Consider the following 26,965-nt stretch of genomic DNA (forward strand, 5'->3'; position numbering starts at 1 on the left):
ATAAAAGACAAAAATAGCTTTATTTTGTTTAATGAAAAAGCCCCAGTCCAACACTGACAATATCAGCAGCCGTATATTTATTTTTTAATACTGCCAGTTTCAACAATCATACAGCAACAAATCAAATGGTTCTTAAACTTTCACTCGCTAATACAAGTTTTGTAAATTCTCTTCATACGATAAACATATTCCACAAGAAACAAAATGATGGGAACTATTATAAAAATTTAGCAAAATTACTTAGAGATTAAGTCTACCACAATAGGTAGGTATTTAACATTGAGTTCATTTATGAACAAAACACAAATTCTAAAGCCAGCATAGCCTAAAGATCGCCCGTTACACTAAATAAGTATAGAGGCTCTCTCAATAACGTATACATGAACAACATCGCAAAACACCAACAAGAAACATCAACCCGTAATCGATCCAATGGATATGACAAAGTCATGTGTGAATGTTCTGAACAACTTTTATAGAAAACATTAGATCAACCTTTTTACATCACTCTAAAGATAAATTGTTATTGAAACATGGATGAGAATAAAAATTTGGTAAATGAATTTTGCTCTAAAAGATTGATTAATTATTTTAATGAAGTGTTGTGAGCATTGTGAAAGATAAAAGTACATTTGTATGAAATGGTAAAAATAAACTTCAATAATCAAAACTGTTAATATCAATTAAATGTATACTAATCTTTTAAAGCTTTTTACTTTTTAAAAGTTTGAAAGTAAAAAATATAAAGTCAAAATACATCAATAGTTTAAATGCAGTGTAAAAAAATAATTCAGTAATAAATTGAGAAATTTAAAAAAAACTTTTTTGGAGATCTGACAAGAACACATTTCAGTGGCATATTCAGGGGCAGATCACTCTTGACACCATTTGTAGGCATTTTCAAACATTCTAATCCAAGGTGAAAATTTTACGGTGTCTCTCAGGGGGTAGGGCATCCACGGGCACTGCCACGCCCAAACACATCGCTCGGGGTGGGGCATGATGGCCAAGTGCCGCCCATCCTCGGAGCACACAGCAGCTATTCCATTGGGAGATCCGTTTGGATTTAGCGGATAAACTTCAGTGTGCGACCCCTCATCATCCACAAATCGGACAGGAGCCAATCCATTCTGTTCTATCTTCGACTGAATCTCTGGCGTTTTGAAAAGCATTCGGCCTGTAGATGACACAACACATAAAAATGCTAATTAATTAATCAATTTTAGGGACTAAAGAAAAACTTTACACTAACATATTAGTCATCCTGCAGCATGAACAGAATAACAAAATCCAAACTTTGTCATACTGACACCGGGTTTACCCTTGCGACATGTATACTATATATGTCTAGAAAAAGAACTTCGCAATACATGAGTAGGCCTCCATTAAACATGTTTTATAAAAATTAACTTATGGCGATGTTTCTTCTCTAGCTGTGTATAGCATACACATATAAATGCAGTGTAACAGTTGTGGTTTGTTAAGAGATATTATTAAAAAAAAAAACAACTATCTAATTTAATTATCAAAGACAATTACTTCTACAGAACCAGGAAGTTCTAAACTAGCTTTGAATGACACACATTTACCTGCAATGTTAAAACAGCAACCCACTCCCCTGTTGAAACAATTATCCAAACCCTATTTAAAACTAATACCATTATTTAAAACTTCCCACCCTTCAGCCAGTAGAACAGTTATCAGACTCCCATTGACACTGCTGCTGTACCCCCTCCCATTTTAAACACCACCCACCTTCCCCTTCTTATATAACAGCCACACACATTAAAACAGCTACCCACCTCGCTTAAAAACACAACCCCACCTCCTCACTGAAACAATCACCTACCCCCCTCCCCTTTAAAACAGCCACCACCCTGCTCCTCACTGAAACAATCGACCACCTTCTCCTACTAAAACAGCTACCCACCTCCCACTTAAAACACTACCCCCACCTACAAGCACCTGCACCCCCCTTCCCACATTAAAACAGCTACCCACCTCCCATTGAAAACACTACCCCCACCTACAATTACCTGCACCACCCCCCCCCCCATCATTAAAACAGCTGCCCACCTCCCATTGAAAACACTACCCCCACCTAAAATTACCTGCACCCCCCCCCCCCCACATTAACACAGCTACCCACCTCCCACTGTAAACACTACCCCCACCTACAATCACCTGCACCCCTCACCCCATTAAAACAGCTACCCACCTCCCACTGAAAACACTACCCCCCACCTACAATCACCTGCCTTCCCCCACATTAAAACAGCTACCCACCTTCTCCGTGGGAGACCCACATGCCCCATACAGTCCCCTCCATTCCTCCTAACATGATGGCGGGAGACTTCTCCACCTTGACAGATGTGAACCGTGACTCATAGCGTCCAGATTTATTATGGTCCAGTAGCAATCCCTGGGTACATTGTTCCTTGGCTGCAGGAATAATTTTAATTAAAAAAAAATAAACATACCTCTGAAATTCTAAACTGTACGAAGTCAAAAGTTTGGCAAGTTTCAAAGAAGTACAGAGACTTTTAAAATCGGGCATTAAATCTAAATCATATGACATTTTTTTAAAATTTGGCACTATTTCTAAACCACATGAAGATTTTTTAAAATCTGGCAATGTTCAAGAAATTATCAATGTTTTTCAACAAATGAGGAGACAGTTTTTCAGTTTTGTTTAGTTATACTCCAGAAAGGCTTAGAGGGAAAATATTTGTTAAGATTTATGAGACAATACAGAACAAATGCCATTCCAGCATTTAACATAGCAATAATGACAAAGCATACAACATAAAATCTATAAAAAAAAAAAAATACAAATGGGGAAAAAAATACCTGTTTCATCAGGGGCCACCCAGCCGAGGAGGGCCATCAACTGGCAGCCATTGCAGACACCCAGGCTAAACGTGTCTGGACGGGAGTAGAACGCAGACAACTCTGAGCTGACAGTTTTGTTGAAGCGGGCAGTGGCAGCCCAACCTGGCAACAAGACAAACATTTACATATTAATATTAGCCTAGCCAGACATACATTTACACATTAATATTAGCCTAGCCAGACATACATTTACACATTAATATTAGCCTAGCCAGACATACATTTACACATTAATATTAGCCTAGATAGACGACATACATTTGCATATTAATATTAGCCTAGCCAGACAAACATTTACATATTAATATTAGCCTAGCCAGACATACATTTACATATTAATATTAGCCTAGATCAGTGGTTCCCAACCTTTTTCGAGTGGCGACCCCCTTTTATAAAAAGTAAGTGACCCGCGACCCCCATATAATTAAAAAGCCGAAATTAGTATGGAAATTAATAAGCAATAAAATAAGATTTTCTAGTAGACTTTCAATATGAACTACTCTTGATAACTATTTTAATAGCATGAGTAAAATTGCATAAACCTACTATTCACTAAACCTTCGTGGTTAAGTTTTTAATTTTAAAAAAATTGGTTAACGCCAACCTATGTCATTATAATTATCTTAATTTTGTTTTTAATCGAAGAATAGTGTTGAAAATATATTCTCGAAAAGTCAATCAATTTTACGTTTGGGTATGAATGGTGAATACTACACCAACATTGTGTCTGCAGTTTTTCATCTTTCTCGGAATCATTCTGCAAATCAAAGAATTCATCTCGTAATTCATCGAGAATGCTGGCAACATCAAGGGAAGAAGAGAATGGGTAATGTGTAAATGCAGATTATTCTTATTTCAGCTCAGAGAAATAGCGATGCAGTTCGTTTTCAAGAGATTCAAGATGATGCCAAGAAATCGCTTCTTTCAAAATTTTAATTATCTCACTATCAGATTCATTTACCACAACGCAGAGTTTCTCAAATTTACAATATTTCCAAGATTTATTTTCTTTACCGATTTTGCAGCTTTGATAAAAATGCCCCGAGATTATCATGGAAAGTTATAATATTCGTTCATTTTCCCTGACGCTTCAGGTTAAGCTTATCTTGATGTTCGAACACATCTGCTAGGTATGATACTCTCTCCAACCACTCTATGTCGTTTTAAGTATACCAAAAAGTCTTGTTTCCTTTGCACTTCCAAGAACAATTTGATTTTAGATTTCAATTCAAAAACACAATTTACAACATTTTGTTTGACAGCCATGCTATCTTCACAAAAGAGCAACTCTTCTTTGCTATCATCCGCATGAATATAGACACAGACCAGCAACTGCGAACACGAACTCACGTCTGTTGATTTATCAACTTGAAAAGCAAATAATGGTGAAAGCTTAATTTCGATAAAAATGTTTTATTTAACATTTACGTACATGCAGCGTTTGATGAGATTTTCTCCTATTGTTTTTTTTTTTTGCTTGTCATTTTCTATCGCGACTTCATTTGATGCTTGCACTAATGCTGGTGAAAACTTCCTGTTCGATCAAGTCTCTGGCGTTTGCAACTAGCTTCTTACCGACGAAAGAACTCCATATATTTTTTGGTGTGTTCCGAATGACTCGTCTCAAATGGCGTTTTAGTTTTGAAGATTTCATAGATTCGTGACTGAGAACAGCTTTGTACAATGCGCTTTGTTTCTTCTCTATTACATTTCCAGTGATGTTAATGAAGCCGAATTTCAAAAATTCTTCTAAATATTTATTAGTTTTTCTCACTAAATCTAGAATTTACGCAATTATCAATTTAAACATGACCACTGAATAATAGACATCCATATTTAATCCATTAGGCACTAACTTTGGAGTTTTTAGTTCTTTTTAAACTAAATTACTTAATTTAATATTTATTGTCAATCACTGCCATGTCCAACACATCTCTCCATGACAACTCTCCCAACCCTTGAAGGTAAAGAAAACCACAAATCAGGTTAGACTTTTTAAGTGGCCATGCACAAGAGTTCCTCACTAGTGATCTCCAAATAGTGGTCACGTGGTTTATTTTTCAAAAAAAATTTGGTTGTCATTTTTGTGGCTGGTCTTATAAAAAAAGGGTTGACGATATTTGATTTATTTTTTCATAGACTGATAAAACTAATAATGCTTTATTATGGAAATCAATTTTGTAATATGGAAATCGATATTTAAAAAGTTCTAGTATTTTTGATGAAACCAACTTTTAAATTTAGCCTTCATTCTCCAACGCAAATTTTAAAATGCTTTTCTGGCATATATAGCCCTGCCACCTATAGCTTGTTGTTATAACGTGAAAGTCCCGCCATTTTGCGCGTGGTAAACATTTTAAAAACTAATTAGTAGAGGGTCTCTGGAATTTGGCCGAAAAATCGTCGGAAGTCAAGCGTCCGGTCCGGACGCCATATTGTTGTTAGCAACCGACCACGCCTCCAAGTTAGCGAGAAATACTAATATTTATGTTTTGTTTCAAATTACTAAGGTTTAGTATACCAGTTGGCGACCCCCCAGAAAGACCTTCGCGACCCCCAAGGGGGTCGCGACCCCCAGGTTGGGAACCCGTGGCCTAGATAGACGACATACATTTGCATATTAATATTAGCCTAGCCAGACAAACATTTACATATTAATATTAGCCTAGCCAGACAAACATTTACATATTAATATTAACCTAGCCAGACATACATTTACATATTAATATTAGCCTAGCCAGACAAACATTTACATATTAATATTAGCCTAGATAGACGACATACATTTGCATATTAATATTAGCCTAGCCAGACAAACATTTACATATTAATATTAGCCTAGCCAGACGTACATTTACATATTAATATTAGCCTAGCCAGACATACATTTACATATTAATATTAGCCTAGCCAGACATACATTTACATATTAATATTAGCCTAGCCAGACATACAATCATGAACGGGAAAATGACCGGGAAAAACACATAAAAAAGTACGAATTAACATGATTGATTATGCTTTATGTTTTATCACAGTAAGTAAAGTTAACTTTTCTAAGCCCAGCCACCTTTACTTTTGCTAATGTAAGTACCCATATACTCAGGGATGTCACAAGGACACAAGCCCAGGAACTGAATTCAATTCTTTCTGGTTAGTAATTGTGTGCTCTAACTATGCTGCCTCAATTTTCTTTTACTAAAGCCTCAGGTAAAAATTTTAAGGCTGAAATTCTCAGTCAAACAGATAAATAATGCTGAGATACTCAACTAGATGACTAAAAATGAAATTCTCAGTCAACTTGATGACCAAAACTGAGATTAAATTGGATGACTAAAACTGACATTCTTAGTCAAACAGATTACTAAAACTGAGATTAAACATGATGACTAAAAATGAAATTCTCATTCAACCAGACGACAAAAACAACTCACCTTTAGCAGACCCACACACATCAGCATAGCTGAACCCTCCCACAAAAGCCACGCCCCTGAAGGACGCTAGAGAAACTTTCTGCCTGATCAAGTCCTCCATGTTGACATCCCAGGCTTCAAACCCAGCCAGAGTAAAAGCTGCAGCCATTTCCCTGTCCCCATTGCTGCCTTCTTCTCTCACTATGGCAACCTTGGGCTGGCCAGCTGCAAGCATTACAAAAACATTTTCAGGCCAAATCGTAATTGTTAAATATTTTTCATTACCATTGCCATCTCGGACTTAAATAGGTTAAAAACAGAACTAATTAATAATAAATACATCAATGTTAAGCATCGACCTGAAAATTTTTTTTGTTCATAATTCTAGTGTTGGAAGGGATTCCCTCCAACACAATTAAGTATTATGTGTCAACTTGTTATGTGCCCTATAAGCTGCTGACTTCGATTTAAGCCTGCTTTTCTTTTTGGATTTACTTCCATAGCCTTTGTCTAACCAAGAACAAACAAGGCATCAGTTGTTTGATTTTCGATACTTGAAACTCATCAGTAATTTGACTAACTTGAAATTTTAAAATGTAAAAATAAAAAAAAAACCAACCTTCTCAATTTTGTTAACTAATTAGAAACCAAATACTTTAACCTCACTAGTAAGCTGATGAACTTGAAAGTTAAATAAGAGCAACCCCTCACCCAAAGGCCGGTCAACAGACAGCAAAGTGCCGAGGTCAAAACTGATGTGGTACTTGGGCTCCTGACGATGTCGGAGCCCTGCCTGCTCCTGACTGACGCAGGCGGGGTTGGACTGTCTCTTCTCCAGCACGAAGCTCGTCTCCTCCCACATGTCTCGCAGCTCACACATGCTGGACTCTAGCACGATGGAGCCGTTGACAGACACAATCACCTGGTGACAGACAGACAGACATGTGAACACAATCATCTGGTGACAAACAGAAATGTGGACACAATCAACAGACATAATCACCTGGTGACAGACAGACAGACAGATGAACACAGTCAACAGACACAATCATCTGGTGACAGACAGACACGGGAACACAATCAACAGACAGACACAATCACCTGGTGACAGACAGATGAACACAGTCAACAGACACAATCATCTGGTGACAGACAGACAGACAGACATATGAACACAGTCAACAGACACAATCACCTGGTGACAGACAGACAGACATATGAACACAGTCAACAGACACAATCACCTGGTGACAGACCGACAGACATATGAACACAGTCAAAAGACACAATCACCTGGTGACAGACAGACATGTGAACACAATCACCTGGTGACAGACAGATGAACACAGTCAACAGACACAATCATCTGGTGACAGACAGACAGACAGACATATGAACACAGTCAACAGACACAATCACCTGGTGACAGACAGACAGACATATGAACACAGTCAACAGACACAATCACCTGGTGACAGACCGACAGACATATGAACACAGTCAAAAGACACAATCACCTGGTGACAGACAGACATGTGAACACAATCACCTGGTGACAGACAGATGTGTGAACACAATCACCTGGTGACAGACAGACAGGTGAACACAATCAACAGACAGACACAATCACCTGGTGACAGACAGAGATGTGTGAACACAATCATCTGGGTGACAGACAGACAGACAGACGAACACAATCAATCATCTGGGTGACAGACAGATGTGTGAACACAATCATCTGGTGACAGACAGACAGGTGAACACAATCAAAAGACAGACACAATCACCTGGGCAAAAGACAGACATGTGAAAATCTCGATTTTGAATTTTTGCATGATTACAATACTTCTTTTATACTTCATATAAATGACAAAATAAAAATGTGAGCAAAATGACAATGGCACCAAATACAAATGACAGTGAAAGTCGCTTTGCATAAAATTAAATAAGTATGAATACTTGAAATGAACACATTTTTACTCATGCTATTGAATTAAAAAAAATAAAAAAATTGCAGCACCTCAAGCTAGCCATTACAAGGCCAAGGGAGATGTGGGTGTACAGCAGAAAAACATCTAACTAGAATAGGACTCTCTTGGGAAACTGACAAGAAAATTGCCATAGACTGGCAGTTAGGCACAAAAGGGAAATGATGTTTTGATAATCGCCATGAAGTATAATGTAAAACAAGTAATTAAAAAAAAGTCTAGTGACCTAGTGACAATTTTAGCGCAATTTCCTTATGTTATCTAAAAATAGCTCTGTCGTAGCGTAAATCAAGAGCAGGGTTAGTAAAACCATTGGTTAGTTATTAAAACGTTTTTTATTTTTATTTTTTTCAGTATTTTACATGTTTTATTTACAATAGAGTAACATGACTAAAAACCATTGCGCGCCTAGCTACCGAACGTGATGGCGCAGCTATTGAACGTGATGACGCGTGTGGTGTGGTTGCATAAAATGCCTACTAATTCGGTCCAAATTTTAATTAATTCAAAAAAAAATTTGTGACCAAACGAAAGGATATTTTTGAAAACTTTCTTCGGCAGTATTGTTCTAAATTATGGCAGGAATCGATTGGTACATGTTTCAAGTCGCTAAGTGGTCTGGTTGCCGAGATATGGGCCAAAAACTGCATTTTTTCCAGGTTTTTTGGATTTTCCGGGAAATACATGAAAGAAACCCGGAATTTTTATGGCCTATGCTCATTCTCGTAACTTGCTTAACATAATTGTTTTTGTAACTAGTCATCGATATTGCTTCGTTGAGGAGGAGATACGACTTAAAGCCCGGACACACATTCATCCATACATTCATCCATCCATCCATCCATCCAGAAATGACGAGTTAATAAACGCAATTCTCCAGAATGGAAATTGCGCTAAAAAAAAGATGGATCACCTGGGCATTTTTGCCAGTCTCATGACCCTGGGATTTCCCCAAGATTACAAAAGGGACATCACTCTGCTCAAGGGTAGAGGACACATGGGACAAGTTGTCTTTAGACACCTCCACCACAGCCCCAACTTCTTCAGCAAACAAAACATTGTGAACAGCACCTGGTAATGGAGACCACTGGTGTTACTTTTCATAACACCTAGACACATGAACCATTTGATAACAAAATTATTTCAATCTTAAATTCAGTTTTTACCTGAATAAAAAATGATTTGTTTTATTTTTATCATTATTTTGACATTAATAAATACAATTTTAAAATTATCCCCCCCCCCCCCCCCCCCCCTTCCACTTATCTCAGCCAAATTCAAGTTTATTTTTGGATTTATTTTTTCAACAAAATCTATAATTCTAGAGTTAAATAGATGGTATGGGCTCATTTAAACTTCTGGAGAGATGTCCCAGTTCATCTCTCTGATAATATTATTTGAAGAGAATTTATAAAGGTGCCATTATCAGAGGATTATATGAATACAAAACAGGAATAGCACTTAAACATGAAACTTAGTGGTTAGTAATCATGGGTTCTTTCTTCTTCATTCTTTACTGTAATATACTGGAGAGGATTTCCTCAAACTCAAGCATTACATATCAATATGTTATGCGCCATTTTGCTCGAATCAGATTTCAGTCTACTTTTCTTCCATAGCCTTTATCTGGATAAGGATTATCAGCAAGGCAGCAGTTGTTTGATTTTTTAATTTTCTCTACTAGACTGGTTGCTGTCCCATGCGATGGAGCCTCATCTGGCTTGAATCATCACGGGTTCTAACTCGGTTGCATGTCTCCCATGTTGAGGTAGTTGAACAGAGCAACAACACATTATTTATAAATAAATTATGGGCTAGTTTTGGGACAGGACCAACAGAGACACAGTACCAGAGAGACCTTGACACAGTACCAGAGAGACCTTGACACAGTACCAGACTGACCTTGACTTTGGGTGACAGGAACATCCACCACCAGACCACAGTTGCCAGCAAATGCCATCTCCAGCAGACACGTCAACAGACCACCGTCACTGACGTCATGACCTGCTGTCAACTTTTTATCTGTCACAAAAAAAATGTACACAGATGAGAAAATTTGTAAATTCAATGGACCTTAGATACAATTTCCTTAGATAATTTAACTAGAACCTACTAGTCACCAAAACAAAACTATTCAGATAACATAATATTTCCCTAGTCACCAATATTCTTATTAGAATGTACTTATTTAAGTTTGAATTAATTTGTTTTATATATATAGGACATTGGAAATAAGTATTTTACATATGTTATAAATTGAGTTAAAACCAGCAAAATATTTTTGTGTCTCCCACCTTTCCTTATTTAAAATGATTTGAGAAATAGCTCACAAGTGGCCGAATTAGATGGTTTCAAAAAGTTAAAGTTTGTACTTATGTAAAACAAAATACTGCGTAAACTTTTCTAAAAACTTGCAAAATGCACTTAATATTTTTTCTCAAAGCTCAGTACATATTTATAAATAAAATCAAAACATTGTTCTTGCCTTTGACTAAAACCTGCACTGCCTTGAAAGTTTTGACCAGATCGGCTGCCTTCACATCTGGGACTTGATCCCCCAGCTGCTTGAAACACTGGGCCAATGCACTACCACCCAACCTCCAGTTGGACATTCCCCCAATAGGGAGGTACACCAACACACCTTAAGTCATAAAATATGTACCCAATTTTATTTTTAATAGTGTCAATCGATGCACATATAGGGCGGTACACCAACACACCTAGAGTAATAAAATGTACTCTATTTTACTTTTAATTGATGCACTACCATTTAATGTAAATTTGATATTGGTCTGTATAGTAAGATTTGGACATTATGATTAGATGTATTTTTGATATACAAAAAACAAGATTGATACAATACAATTTATATTCATTTAAAAAGATATAGTGCATTTGTATGAACAAACAAATATACGGCTTTAACATATTGATTTAACTTTTACTAATTCTAACACAAAGCAAGCAATATTTCTTAAGTTAAAAATTAATACAAAAAGGAGCTAAATACACAAAAAATTTATCGTAATCATTTAAGCTAAAAAAAAGTTTAAATATACAGCTAAAATGTATATACCATACTAGAATTACCATAAAAAATAATTTCAAAACAAACTCTTAAAAAAAAAATACCAACCTTCACCATCTGGACATTTGAGATCAGGAGTGACAGTCAGTGTTACGTCAGGACAACCAACATACGTTGATATAACCAGAGTTCCTGGAGTTGGTCACAAAAGATCATTTAGATCACATCAAGATCATATGATTATGGTTTTGAGTTTAATCTTCCTCTTCGATAATTACAATACACAGAAATAAATATGATTATAAAACGATTAACTGGTCAAAACTTAACTTTAAAAAAGTAGTATTCAACATTATCACAGTAGTTTTTATATGTATCACATGACTTAAGTCACATGACAACTGTTGACAAGCAAAAGTTGTCTAGTGTTTCTGGGTGTGAGATTATTTGTCTAGAGACAGATTTTCTTTGTAGGGAGTAAAGCTGCTGTAGGTGGAGAGGATGAAGTTGTATGGTAGGCTGTTAGAAAGCAGTTTAATTTGGTCGTAGTCTGTCTAGGTGTGTGAGCAGGTATGCAGGTAGTTTCTGTCTTTATGTAGGAGTCTCCACAAGGAGTTTCAAGCACTGCTCCATATAAAAGGAAAAACCTAGTGTGCATTGTGTGTGCAGCGTTCTATAGTCTTACACAAGGATATGTGTATCTTATAAAAGGACTGGGAGGCAGGGTCAGAACTACAGGTGCAGCATGACCGCACAGCTAGAGGGTAAATTGTTTTCAAGTAGGAAAGTTGTGTCTCACTAAGTTTTATCACTCAAATTTTATAATGAGTGAGAGTGTTGTTTTCATTCATCTTTTTCCGTTTATGCACAAGACACAAATGAAGTAGAAACCATCTGTTTCAAGGGAATAATGTGCTCAGCATTATGCACACCAGCCTTGTTTCCCTAAAATGAGTGTGGGTACCCCCCAAAGATAGTCTACCATCCTCCCCCCCCCCCCAGGAGAAAAAAGTCTGAAAGAAACACTTGGCCAGTGGGGTATCTTAAATGGTAATGGCAATACTGAGGTTTTAAATCTAAGGACAAAGTTGTAACAATATCCTCACCTGGTGCCTTGACCACCTTCTCCCCCACCCTGGCCGCCATGCTGAGGGAATCTTTACCCCCATCTACAGCCACGCCCACCTCCCTCATGAAGCTACACATGGCCACACAGGCATCCAACAGAGCCACGCCCTCCCCTTCAAGCTTGGCTGGCCACATCCAGTTGCCACTACACTTGACATCCTGTGCAAGTGCATGATGGGTAAACAAGAGTTCCAAAACATCAGAGGCAAGATAATTTATAATTTTTGATACTTAAAAAAGTAAATTAAAATTCGTTGAAGAATAATAGGGGCATACATCTTAGAGACTGTCCTACTAATAGTAATATTTAAAGTAAAATAAAGTGAATATTTAAAATAAGGCTAATCTTTGTTTTCAACAGTGACAATATCAGGTATGGGCCATTTTTCACATTAATAGTTTATAACAAATTTAAAAGATTTTTTTCAGATTGTAAGTTTGTAACAAATTTAAAATGAAACAATAATACAGGAAGCAGGAGTGGTGGGTGGCTAAGATATATTTCTTGTGTCCCTGTTCTGACCCTAACTCTAATCATGACCCTAACAGCGGTACTGGCACTAAAACAAATGTCAATACAATATAGTATAACCCACTCTAGATTTTATGACAAGATCCACAATGAGAACCAACCTTGATGTCTGTGATGTAGCTGAACATCAGGTTGGTTAGAGCCTCCGCCACAGACAACCTGGCACCAGCCGCTGGGTCCAGCAAGCCTTTGATTGGCTGTTCTCCTATGGATGTCGCAGCACCGACCTGAAAATAAACCAAGGTTCTAAGTTTATTACCTAAACAATAACTTAAAATATTGTAAACAAAAAAAATATTTTTAAACTTAAGATTTGTAAACAACAACAAAAAAAACTTTTTAAAACACCTTTTTAGTAGTTGTGTCTAATTGTAAACACATTTTTTATCATTTGCAGGCAAGTGCAAAAAAATCATACCTTAACCTATATGTTTATTTAATAAGAGTAAGACTCAAAACAAGCAACAACTTGAGAAAATTACATTAAATTTATTTTTAAATTAGTAAATAACAGTAAAAATATTAAATTTTGCTAATTTTTAAGAAGCCCTTTACGGTCCTCACACAAGAACACAATTGTACACAGCATAAATGATGGTTTACTAAATACAAGTGTTTTCACTTTTAATGTGCTTACAGTATCAAAATGGGACAAGGCAACCACAGCCACATCAGCCAGAGGTGTGTGCAGGGGCCCGACACACTGTTGCTGGGCAACCAGACCTGTCACTGACCTGTCAACCTGAGGACAAAAATGGTCAACATAACATTAACCCTTAAAGTGTGCGCCAAGTGGCCTTACATGTTCTAAGTTATGTAACAGCAAAGCCACGAACGTGTCTTGGCGTGATTTAAGGGTTAAATAAACAAATTAAATAGCAGACTTACTAACCAGGCAAACTAAGCAGACTAGATGATCATTGGATCAAAAACAAAAAAAGCCGAATAGATGGATATTTAGACTAAATAGTAGACTAGGCAAACCGGTAAAGTAAGCAGAGTAGATAATCAGACTAATATATTAGACTAGATAAGTCAAAGTAAGTAAACAGACTACATAACCAGACAAAAAATTGCATTGAAAAACTAGATCCAAACATGTCACTCACTTTATTTGTTAGGTAACGTTTGCTGGCAACTGATGGAAGACGCAACACGCGGCTGAGGGCTTCCTGCACTGTCAGAGATTCTGGCAGAACTAAGGGCTGTAGGTTCACTTTACATCTCTTCATATCAAACACCTACCACAATATAATTACAAGGTTAACATATAACACTTTCAATATCATTATGATTTTTTATGTCAAACATCTACCACAGTATAATTATAGGGTTAACATTTATCACTTTCAATACATTTACACCTCTTCACATCATAGCAAAATTAGGATGTGACTATTTTTTTAAACTTCTTTTCAACAGAGATCATGTACATTATTATAAAATTTTATTACATAAGAACTTAGGATCTCTTCAAAAGACGATATTAAAATGTTTTATATAGTTGAAAAATATTTACTAACTAATAAATGAGGAAAATAAAATTATATATACATTTTTGGAACAAAAATAATTACTACTTATTTTATTTAGAATTGTGCCAAAAAAAATTCATATTTGGATTTTAATCAAAATAAATATTTGAAACATTTTATAGAATATAAAACAATAAAGGATTATACTACCCACCTTACGAGGCATGGAGCCAAGAATAAATTCTAGTTCTAAATCTACTGGCTTCCTGCCTGTATCACCACCCTCTTTATTAAAATCTTCAAGTTCAATCTACAGAACAAATACATAATAAAAACATAGAGTGCTAAGAAATAAAGTATATGTGGCTTATTAAGTAAAGTGCATTTTTACCTGTTGGCCCAAAGGGCAGGTAATAAAATTAATTTTACAATGACAGTGGCATATGTAAAGATTATTTGCACAGTCAAGTTTACCAGAATACAAGTAGTCAGAAATTTTGAAAGTTAGGAAGAGGAGATGGGGACCAATAAAGAAACAAACAGAGAAAGAAACAATAGACAACAACAAAGAAAGCTACAAGAGCTAAAAGCAAAGACAGAAATAAGAACTAACAGCACAGCAGAAACAAGGTCCGACAAGAAAGAAAATAAACGAGAACTGAACAAAACTCAAAAGTCTTGAGTTCAAATTTCGAGTTCAAGTCAGTAGAACGTCCCTGAGTCCACCCAGCTCTGATGGGTACCTAATTCACGTAAGGGAAAGTAAAAGCAGCTGGGCATAGTGCTGACAACACCATCCCTTTATGTATCGAGGTCAAGAGACCTATGAACTCTACTTTATCTGCCCAATGGATCACTAGGTCTAAAGAGGAATCTTTACTTAAAACAAAGAAAGAAACGAGGTAAAAAACAACCAAGGCTAACAATTGAGAAAATAAGGGCTAAGAACTAACTCACCTTGCCTGAGCCAGTGACTGTCCCAACATTGGACACAGGGCACCTCTCCCTCTCACCAATAGCCTTCATCAAAGGAAGATCAGCAGGCTGAACAAGGAGGGCGTTGCTCTCCTGGTACTCCGCCCCCCACAGTTCCATCACACTGATGGTGGGGTCACCCAGCTGGAAGTCCTTGGCCCTGATGACGGCGCCGGCTGGCTCGACAAGCTCTTTTAATACATTTCCTGGCAGAATGAAGAAATAAATTATAACTGACTAGCCAGTAGACAGATTTTTTAACTGCTGAACCGCACAGAGATCCAGTTATCTATATTTTGATATGGAGTTCAGTGGAAAATAGATACAATAAGAAATGTGTACAAATAATCTATTTTTGTAAATATATGCAGACAAAAAATGATATGCTTGTGTTCTTTTAAACAGATTTTATAAAATCCTCAAAAAGATTTGGACATTTTAAAGTAAAATTTATGTCTTTATCAGGAAAACAATACAAATATAGAGCTAAAAAAAAACTAAATTACTGCATTTTCTGGAGTGTAAGAAGACTTTTTAACTCTTAATTTTTAAAAATGAAAGTTGAGGACATCTGGTTGTTGACCTGAAGGGATGGTTAACTACCTAAACATAGCTTTCCTTGTAAAGATGGAACTCATCTTATAGGCCCAGTCATCTTACACACCAGAATATATATAGTATATTTCAATAAAGCTTTAACTGTTGTAAGATACACAAATAGAATATTTAAGAACCACTGTAAAATTAATTTTTTCCCAGTACCACTAGAGATGAAATGAAGATAAATTGTCTAAAGTTGTGTACCATTTCCTCCTGCTCCCTGATCATGAATACTTCTGATGGGGTTCGAACCCCCCATCTCCACGCAGGCGCGGATCACTCTGTTCATCTTCTGCTCCATCTCCGCATCACCTCGCTGGACGGCACTGAAGTCCAGCTCCGCCTTGTTGTCCCCCTGGACTTGCACGGAGGACGCGGCGCCCCCACCCAGACCAATCCTGTAGACAGGGCCTCCGACCTTCACAACCTCCATCCCTGAAACAGGTACATGACAATTCTGTTTTAAGAAAACTTTCAGATCCAATAGAAAGTAAGGTAAAAGTAGCACTGGTTTAAGTTATGAAGCCTAAACAAAAGCAAGGAATGATTTTATGATAAATCAATTGAATTGAATTTATTGAAAATGTTAATGTAAATCAATAATTTTAATATCATATAATTATTTAAACTTCTATTAAATAAAAATCTTAATAATTTTCTTCAAATGGTCTTTTAAATTTAAATATATATTTACTACATGGGTTTAAATATTTAAAATATAAACGCAAGGACACTTCAACCATAAGCTTATATTGTGTGATTGTGAGTACCTTTCTCTGGTCCATCCTTCTTCACGTGACCAGCATCCATCATGCCAATGCCGCCACTGAACATGATGGGCTTGATGTATTCCCTTCTCTCCCCATCAGGGGTGATCAGACCGCAGGACCTCGCAAACCCAGCCAGGACAGGCTCACCAAACTTGTTGCCGTAGTCTGATGCCCCATTGCTTGCCTCCACGGCGATGTCAGCAGGCAGAGCGAAGTTGGGTGGGTATTTGTCCTCGTCATCTTCCCAGGGCAGGTTATAGCCTGAAAAATGTGAAAATAATTTTATAAAATATGTTTTGAATCATAAATATGAGTCACTGTAAATTAAATTTTTAAAATCTACCAAAAATGCAATATTTTAAAACTGAAGTCCCATTAATTTTCACTGACAAAGACTAAAAATGTAAACATTAAAAAAAAAATTTTTTGAATCATAAATACTAGTAATTGAAAATTGAGTTTTTAAAATGTAATCAGAAAATGTAATATTTTAAACAAGATGTCTGGTTAATTTTCAGACAACAATCAGGTAACCATTAGGCTGGGTTGAGCCATGTATTACATCCAACTGACCTGAGCTAGGTATTACTGAAATTGACAGGCCTACTACCGATGGCCAAAACTATCCTACAATCATTAACACAAATCATGTTAAATTTCATGCACTTAACTAAAACCTGCCTACATTAAAAATTAAACAAAAAAAAAAGCTACATTAATGTTAACAGTGTCAACAGGTGAGGTAGAAGAACAACAGGCTCACCTTTAATATTCAGATTACCAAAGCTGTACCCAGCTGTCCCAGCTATGACATGGGCACCACGACCTGTTGCCTGGACGTCACGGATTCTCCCACCTGTGCCAGTTGTGGCTCCAGGAAATGGGGCCACACCTGAAGTGAAAAAAATAAAGGTTACTTACAAGTGACCTGTAGGTGAAGGTGGCTGAGTTTAAAGGTGGCTGAGGATAAAGGTGGATGAGGAAAAAAGTCACATCCATTTATACACTGAGGTCAAATAAACATGTGAACTCCACTTTGTCAGCCCTATTGACCAACAGTTCAGAAAGCGTAACTTTACTTTTATAGATGTATTTAAGTCTGGATAACCAAGCCATTCTGTTGTATCTAAACTGCATTTTTATTAACACAACATACCCTATTCAGCTGCTTGGTCTAAAGTTACTTCAGCCGTCAAGATAATTTACAAAACAATAATATGAATTTGATAGAAAAATGGAAGTACTTTGGTTTACAATGACTGAAAAATTAATACAAATATTTTAGTGTCAATAGTTTTCCTAATATGAGTATTTTTTCCCAGTGACAAGCTACTTGTTAACAACAATAAGTATGTCATTGTATTTAAAATTAATTAGTGTATAGGGCATTTAGTTACGAATAATGTGTGTGTGCAATGTGTAGGTGCTAAATAAAAAGGGAAAAAGTAATTTTAGATTAAACTAGAATACCCGTCATCCGTTGGATAACTGTGGGTTTCGGGGGTCATCCATCAAAAAACATCACGTCTGTCACTCAGAGGCATAGCGACCCTTCCCGGCGCCCGGGGACAAAGTTTTCGATTTGAACCCCCCCCCCCCCTCAAACTTTTGATGTGCACCCCCCCCCCTCTCAAACTTTCGATTTGAACCCCCCTCAACCTATCAATTTATTTTTCCAAACCATTTTGGCGCCCCAACATATGTCCCCCCCCCTTCCCCCCTCCACCTTCCCTTGAATGGGAACACAATTTTCTTCAATAGACGCCGCCATTTTATTGTACTAAAGAGTAAACAAAAACCTGTGACGTCACGGTCCCGCCGAGTCTAGTGGCTTTTCAAATATTTTAAAAAAAAATGGGTTATTCTGCATAGGAATAAATCAATAAATTAATTAACGTCTTTAAATAAATTTGTGATCAACAGTCTGTCTGCATTAAAAAATTATTCTCTACCTGCATACCATTTTACAGCTTTCCAGATAGAGTCGAACATATCACAATTTTCGATCAGGCAAACAAATAAATATTCAAACATGTAAACAAAGTTGACTTTTAGTAGTATATAGATGTACTGAATAAAATCAAGGGGGGAAAAAAATTTTCATTATAAAGAGTTATGGTAATAAATAATTTAAAAGGTTTAGTTGATGTAATCAACCATAACTTGCTACAGAATTTTAAACAGCTGGCAACTACATTACAAAACCACACTGCTAACTATACATGAGACAGCTCAGTATGAACTTGATGAAAAACTCCCTCACCAGTAGGAAAGTTGTGTGTTTCTGCTGTAAAGATAATGTGTCTCAACTGTTCCTCATTTACGCTGACTTTCCCAGGGCCTCTTGCATTTTCTGCTTCCAGTGCTTTCACTGGAAAACCTTTGATTGCACTGTAAATAGATATTGTGTCAATTTTTGTTTTAATAATCACAGTAGTTAAACATTTGGTTTCTTATATCCTGATAATATTAGGAGAAAAGTTAAAAGTAATGCTGGTGTTTACATTAAGAACTGTTTAATTAATTTTACTGCTTGTTGAACTTAAAAAGTTTTTTTGGCTTGTTTGAAATATGTTTGATAATCTATTTAACTAAAAATTAATTTAAAACATGTTTTATGATGGCACAGAATCATTTACTCCTCTAGTCAACTATCAAAACTGAATGGTAAAATCTTTGTTTGGACTGAAGTTGTACTCTTACTAAAAATGTTGAGACTTATGTATGTGTATCTTTTTATGTTATGAACTCATTTTCAGCCTTTGTTCCATTAAACTATGCACAACTTGAAATATGTAGGCCTAATGTTCAAATTTCAATGTTTATCAATGAAAAATCTATCCTACAAATACTATGGCTTTAGGGGACCTTAAACACACTGACGACAACCAAAATCAGCTACCCAGAGAGCTGCAAGGGATATCCCCCCCCCCCAAAATAGTTATGCACAGACATTTTAGAAAAACAAACAGACAAGTCGAGTGGAATAAGGTGGTGAAGTGGCCAAAAATCCTAAATGGACAATCGCATCACAGGGGTGGCTGGGTTTAGTCAGTTTACTTTTAGAGATGCTTTTAAAACCAAACTGCAACTAAAATCAGAGGTAAAGAAAGATTAAAAAAAAACATGCCTGCTGTTGTCACTGAACTTGATGACATTGTTGTTGTTGCTGCAGGACTGTGTGTCCATAATGGCAGAGAAAAGAGATTCTGGCCACTCTACTTTATCCACAACCAAGCGACCTTTGAAAAACCAGTGGCGACTGTGTTCACTGAAAGTTTTTTAAAATACTTGAGTTATTGACTCGAAACAAGAAACTTACCAAATCTCAACACTACTCATTAAAGTTCTATAATTCAAAAAAATGTATGTATTACGAATGATGATATATTAATCTCATTAAATGTAAAATTAATTTCTTATTAGCAGTAGCTAATATTGTTTTTATGCAAATGAGACTAATATTAAAATTTAAAGCAGCAAATTAAAGTCACCTGTTTGAATTTTAAGTTAAGGCATTAAATTTCAGTCACATATTTGAGTTTGAGTTAAAAGAAGTACATATAGTCACCTGTATGAGTTTTAATTTAAAGCAATAAATCAAAGTCACCTGTTTGACTGTGCAAGATCAAAGCACTCAACACTTGTTGGGTTTCGTTTGACTTTCTCTTGAAAAAGTTTGGTGTAGTAGTCCAAGTCCCAGTCATCAAATGCCAGGCCTATGGGAGAAAGTAAAAAAAAAATGTGATGACAAGTACATATAGAGTCCTTTCATATGACGTCACGTCCGTTCGTGATACCTACGCCCGCCGCCACAGTGGTGTACACAAGACGTAAACACAATCAGCTGTTCGCCAGCGCTGGACGTGTTCACCAGCGCTGGACGCGTTCACTGTATGTAAAGAACCGCACCCGCGGAAAAGGAAAAATACGTTAAAAAACTTGAACTCTTAGGAATTGAAGATCCTTATACTGTTATTGACAGTTTCGTATAAATAAATATGTGGACAAAATTTCTAAATAAAAATACTGTTAGTAATACTGTTTGCGTTTAGAGTTCAAGTAGCCGAATCTGATCAAATGCAGTTCTCGATACTTTGTTTCATGTAAGGACAGTAAAATAATAAACTTCATTTTAATTATAAAAGATAACTATTAATAAAACAAATATGCTCGACCTTCACAAATACTAATAGTAAAAGACAAAGTCAAAACTAATAGGCTAATAAGAATAATAAGATCTAATAGTAGGCCTAATACCTGGCTCCGCTGGGTAGACATAGAATCTAGAATCTACTTCTTTACTTAAATTTAATTACTTTAGATCTACATTCGATTCAAAATACACCATAATAAATCAAAAGTAGTCATAATAGGCCTAATAAAGCATTTAATTGTCTCTAAGATCTAAAATCTCGCTCTATTATCTAATCATTTTTTTAGCAAACGAAATTTTCTGAAATTGAAATAGATTATATGACTAGACTTAGATCTAGATCTAGAATCTGCTACTTAAATTAAATTGTAAAAACTTTATACAAGCATGTAGTTGATATTATTGTAGTAGAAGGCTTTAATAAATTACTAAGGCCTACCTACTTTGTTGTCTTTTTACAGCAATATGTATCTGATACTGGACTGAGTTTAATTAAATTCAAATTCATATCTAGTAATTAGTCTACTAAGTTTTTGTAGCCTAGTAGTACAATCTAGATCATACCAGCCAACAACAAATAACCACATTATTATTATTTGGTTAATGATTAGGCTAATTTTTTTTTAAAATCCACTGTTTATAAAAGAAACAAATCAAGCTAGAAACATTATAAGTGAGATGGTTTAGAATAATAACAATGGACCCAGTCTACAATTGATACAATTGCAGGTCTACATAGGGCCTACAGTCTAGTAGTTTACAGTAGGCACCTAGTGTGTAGCTAGTATACTAGTGTGTAGCTGTCCAGAGTTAAGATTCTTAATGCCTTAATGCTTTCCCCTGATAAGCCGTGTGTGCTATAAATGACATAACATGACACCGAGGTGAGAAGTGTTGAGGGGAGAGCAGTGGGACTTTCCCCTTTGTTCTCCCTGCTGGGCCCTGAGGGTCAAAATTATATCAGAAATACTATCTCTGTGGGGCTGGGTATCACGGAGGTGAGACATTTTCAGGGGAGGGCAGGGCAGACTCCTCTTTGGTTTTATTGTGGGCTAGATACAGGTGGAGGCAGCCATCATGAGAGTTGAACATCAGTATTAATGTGTCTGATCACTTCCCTGATGGATTATAAGGGTCTTAAATTGTATAACATGCTACCCAGATTGGTTGTTACCCATGGATTATATTAGCCGTTGTAGTGTGGGTTTTGTAGGAGTTAAGTGGTCTCACGTTTGCTACAGTAGATAACCTCTAATATATTACTGCATTTGATCAGCTTCGTCTACTTAAACTCTAAACGCAAACGGTATTACTAACAGTATTTTTATTTAGAAATTTCGGCCACATATTTATATTATCCACGAAACTGTCAATAACTGTATAAGGATCTTCAATTCCTAAGAGTTCAAGTTTTTTAACATATTTTTCCTTTTCCGCGGGCGCGATTCTTTACATACGGTGAACACGTCCAGCGCTGGCGAACAGCTGATTGTGTTTACGTCTGATGTACACCACTGTGGCGGCGGGCGTAGGTATCACGTGATTTAGGTCACGTGTTTGCAAGGACTCTATACAACTCTTCAACACAGGAACTATATGGGACAGTGATATTATCATTAATTAATTGCGCTATGTTTATATGTTAAGTGATAACCAATTAGATTTCTTTTATATTTTTTTATGAATATAAAAACCCATATTTCACACAAGCGTTTTTCTTTTGCATATGGTTACAAAAGATTAGAATCAAAATGATATGATTTTAATATCTTTAATTAATTAAATGTTCTCCTATAGATTCGTGGCAGCAAAAAAAAAAGCATGATTAATATTTTACTGTCAGAATTATAAATCAACATTTTAAGACAAGCATTTTTTGCTGTGTGTGATGATACTAGTTTAGGTTAGTGGTCAAGTAGATGGTAGGAACAGACTATAGCTTAGTTAAACAGACCAATGAAAATGCAGGAGCTGACCGGTCAGCTGACCACTGGGGCGAGAGAGGGTAGAAGGTGATAGGTAGCAGAAGAGAATGGTCAGAGATAGGTAGAGTTAGAGGTAGATAGTATGGTAGAGACAGTCAGAGATATGTAGAGCTAGGGATCAGTTAGATAGAAGTGTGTAGTTAGTAGTATTAGTAGACAGCATATAGCATTGACTAGTTAGGTAGAAGTAGGAAAATTGATTTGTGTAAATAAAGAACATTATATCTTGAATTGGACTTCTGTGTGGTGATTTCACACAAAGCAATACAATTCCGGGTTTTCATCATCATCATCATCACCCCCACACTGTACAATGTCAACAATGATATGAGCAGTCAGAGCAATTATGTTCTTTACTGCTAGTGAGAACTTGAACACTATCCTAACAAAAAATATTTTCTATGTAAAATAACATCAGCAATGAGAATGAGGCCTACCAAGTGTTTTGTTTGCTTCCTCAAGAGCTTTTCTACCTTGACCCAACACATCAACTTCAAACACTGGGTCAGGCTTCACCTGAATTTTGAATGTGGTCAGTGGGGTCATGTACCTGCACTGTGTCATCTTATCATGGAGGCAACTTATAATCTGGGGAAAAATGTTAAACGCTATTAATATTACTTGATTAAAAAAAAAAATTGTTAAAAATTAATCAACTAAAATATTATTCATTGATGGAAAAAGACAGTTATCAAAAGAAAAAGGTGCGAATATTGAAGAATATAATAAAAACGGAAATAAATTACATCTTGATTAGTGTCACAAAACCCAGCTTCTACGAACAGGCAGCAAAGAGGTTTAGTTTTCCATTCTCAAGCTTTCATTGGTACTTAAAATTAAACTAACAACCAATCACGTGGCAGAAAAAAATAATGGATACAGCACTTACAGCTTCTTCCTCCTCTGTGGCAGGTAGAGAGCCATTTTTAAAGCGCAGTAGATAGCGAGTGGAGGCTTCTATCCTCTTGAAGCCGGTGTAACCAAAAGAGTGAATAATTGATATACAGTTGGTGGAGAAAGCTGTAGAGAAGTTCAGCCTAGAAAAATATTGAGAAAGTTTATTTACTGCAGCAATGAATCTTTTAGTTTGGAGTTCAATCTAGTTGTAAATTTACTAAAAATCTGGCATCTATTAGAAGTAATTAAAAATGTCAATTTCTTTCAATTTGCGTTATCCATCAGTTGTATTTTTATATTCCTATACTTGAATGGTTGAAGATGAGTTCTTATTTTCAATGCATTGCAAATACAATATGAAAAAGTCTTAAAACTACTATCTGAAGTAAAACAGAATCTTCAACACATCTTGAATGTGCATGAGAAAAAAAAATGTCTTTCACTAATAATAAGTTTATTTGACTTAATTGTAAATGACTTGAGTCATAAAACTTTTGCAGGGTATTTTCATCCAATAGGTAATCAATGGCTTTGTCATAGCCTAGTTGTAAAATGGGAAATTGCCCACTTGTAAGCTCAAATATGAACAAGAGCTATATAACAAGCTCCAACTTGTGGCTGTACAAAATATTTAAAAGAAAATGTGTGAATGGCAGCTTGACCATGATGAGCAATACCTGGGTCCAATTTCAAAGAACAGGGAATCTGGGCCACCATGTAACTTGGACTCGGTTGACAAATTTTCCTCCTGGAAAGGGGTAGATAACACCCATTTTAATACTGAGCGCTCTTCATCTGATAACTCTGTATATGAATATTGCACAGATGAAATGTGAAAAGAAATGTACCAATTGAGACTAAACAAGAAATGCATAAAAAATTTTTTTTATGTAATTATAAAAAAACCTAACCATAAAATTAAATGTAATTATAAAAAAAATCTAACAATAAAATTAAATGTAATTGATTTAAAGTTAAACAGTTTAACTCATTGTGATTGTCATTGTATTCACACTACTACACAAGCTAACTAAATAAAATTTAAAAAAGCATAAAGGGCTTGTACTTGACTATTTTTCATTTTGATGTTAATTGTCTAAAAAGACCACAAAATATATCATGAAAAATATATTACCCTCAGAGTCAGCCTCTATATAGTAACAAATTTCTGTGTCTAGTGAGTAGGTGAGACCACTGTCTCCAAGAACAGAGTTGATTTTTTCAGTCAGACCCTGAAGTTGCTGGGTGGTGAGACCAGGGTGTTGAAAGAAAGTCAGCAGTTCACTCATTTTCTGGAAAGTAGTCCTAGGAAAAATAAATGATTCAATTAAATGAAGCTGTTCACTGACATCACTATAGTAGCCTGTTTATAATCATGGCTGCTTAATAACCAATTTATATAGACATAGTTAGTTCGGTAATCTATCGTTTTAGGTACGTAAAATCGCCCGCGACTAGTAATGTGAAAGACAGGTGACTCCTTGAATTTTAATAATTATTTCACATTTTGAGGAGGATTTATGTTTTGAAAAATACAAAAATGATTCTTTGTTTCATTTATGTACCTGTTTTTAAACAACTGAATTAAAACTTTTCAGTAATAAATGAAGACTAGCGATGTTTCCAACATTTTTTAGCAGCCATCTAGATCTAGATTAAGTTCTTTTTTTGCAAACTTATAGCGAGATTCAGGGGAAGGCAACTCTATTTTACAATATTAAAGCCTTGACAGTGAGGTAACTTTTTCGCAAATTTTTAGCCGCGGGCGATTTTACGTACCCAAAACGATAGATTACCGTTAGTTCTAGGCCTTGTTCTTCTTAAACTTCACAAAATACTAGACTTAAAATTAAGATTTACAATTCAAAGTTACAATTACATGCCACAGTAAAATTATGTAAGCCTACACTACACTCCAGTAAAGTTACTTCAGCATGAAGGCAAATAAAGCAACAGTAACAGTGTAACTACCGAACTGAGTACACTCAGTACAGCAGAGCAGGCAATAGGCTCTCATTGACAACTTGATAGAACGTCAGCGGTCCTAGTTAGTATTTTTTGGCAACTGCCAAGTCAAGTGACAGTGTGACAGTTGAGTGTGGCCAAGACAATTCAATCTTACTAGAATCTAGATCTAGATCTACTACTAGATCTATTACATTAATTACTAGACTATCACCCAACAATAGTAAATTGCTAAATAGTAAAATACAAACAAATAAATTTAAAAAAAAATTATGATCAAATAATTAATAATTATTTTACTAAGGCGCCCTAAGATTTTTTAAGAAGGTTAAAGATTAAAGAAGGATTATGCCGTGAATGATGTCTGAGGAGTGCTGCGTACTCAAGTCAAGAGTACTGACAAGTACCGTCACTACCGTGCTGAGTGATGACTGATGAGCGTGATTGACTCCTGATTGGATTGAGTGATAACTCGAACTAAAAAAAATAATATTTTTATTATAACAATCTAGTTCTATTGTATTATAATTTAACTGAACAATCTGTCGCTGTACTAATGTATTTACTAGATCTAGATTCTAGTTAATTAGTTTGGAATGTTATTTCTCTCTGTTATGCGTAACATTAACAGAACGGCGAACGCATGCACAACTTACCGTCAACAAGTTTTGATTAAAGCGAAAGTGAAGCTTATTTGACCAGATTAAAATTTGGGATTTTAGTGTAAAGATTAGTGGAGACATTACATGGAAATTTGTATAGAATCTTGTAATATTAGTCTTTATGTTTACTATTCATAAAAGTTTAAAGATTATTTAAATACACGATCTCTTTGTCGAAGCGACGAATGTGCATTTGTAACTGCATGCAGTACGGCATGGATTTTAAATTAATCAGAATTCAAATCAAGTTTTCAAAATAAAATTTACAAAATGGACCTAGAACCTAGTCTAGAGCTTACAAATTAAATTAAATTTTAATCAATTTGATTTCAATTAAAGTACCTTTTAAATGTTGTACTTTTTGTTTAGTGTATGTTGATCGGTTTTTGTAATTACGAAAAGTATAACAAAAGACATATATTTGGCCTGGAAAATTGCATAGTTGGCAATCCTGTTTGCGGAAACATGCTTTCTTGAATTCTGAAGCGCGTAGTAAACA

The 26,965-nt window shown here is 35.8% G+C and overlaps 1 protein-coding gene across 2 annotated transcripts; it reads right to left on the reverse strand.

Moving 5' to 3' along the window:
* Positions 1-26,490, reverse strand: LOC131927935 (phosphoribosylformylglycinamidine synthase). 2 transcript variants are annotated; one of them, XM_059283816.1, is made up of 26 exons: positions 26,461-26,490; positions 24,975-25,144; positions 24,517-24,643; positions 23,832-23,979; positions 23,380-23,530; positions 20,412-20,520; positions 19,932-20,072; positions 19,065-19,192; positions 17,565-17,693; positions 16,802-17,062; positions 16,236-16,466; positions 15,414-15,637; positions 14,671-14,766; positions 14,091-14,222; positions 13,619-13,723; positions 13,083-13,208; positions 12,428-12,608; positions 11,430-11,513; positions 10,779-10,934; positions 10,196-10,315; positions 9,207-9,364; positions 7,017-7,227; positions 6,327-6,530; positions 2,851-2,994; positions 2,287-2,442; positions 1-1,177 (listed from the first exon to the last, which is right to left on the reverse strand). In XM_059283816.1, exons 2-26 carry the CDS (start codon positions 25,126-25,128, stop codon positions 873-875), a joined length of 3,981 nt encoding a protein of 1,326 aa, XP_059139799.1. In that variant the 5' UTR covers positions 25,129-25,144; positions 26,461-26,490; the 3' UTR covers positions 1-872. The 2 variants fall into 2 exon arrangements, with proteins under 2 accessions (XP_059139799.1, XP_059139798.1); XM_059283815.1 differs by lacking the exon at positions 26,461-26,490 and adding an exon at positions 25,811-25,932.
* Positions 26,491-26,965: the final 475 nt, after the last annotated feature.

This window comes from Physella acuta, unplaced genomic scaffold (assembly GCF_028476545.2).
Source record: "Physella acuta isolate Inbredline_101_S28 unplaced genomic scaffold, ASM2847654v3 ptg001448l, whole genome shotgun sequence".
In the NCBI taxonomy this organism is placed as follows: domain Eukaryota; kingdom Metazoa; phylum Mollusca; class Gastropoda; family Physidae; genus Physella; species Physella acuta.

Coding starts and splice junctions, on each gene's coding strand:
- LOC131927935 (XM_059283816.1), bottom strand. CDS start 25,128: ATGAGTGAACTGCTGACTTTCTTTCAACACCCTGGTCTCACCACCCAG. Junction 20,073..20,411: donor GATCTTGCACAGTCAAACAG/GTGACTTTGATT, acceptor AAAAACTTTCAG/TGAACACAGTCGCCACTGGT. Junction 11,514..12,427: donor GAAGGTGGTCAAGGCACCAG/GTGAGGATATTG, acceptor GACCAACTCCAG/GAACTCTGGTTATATCAACG.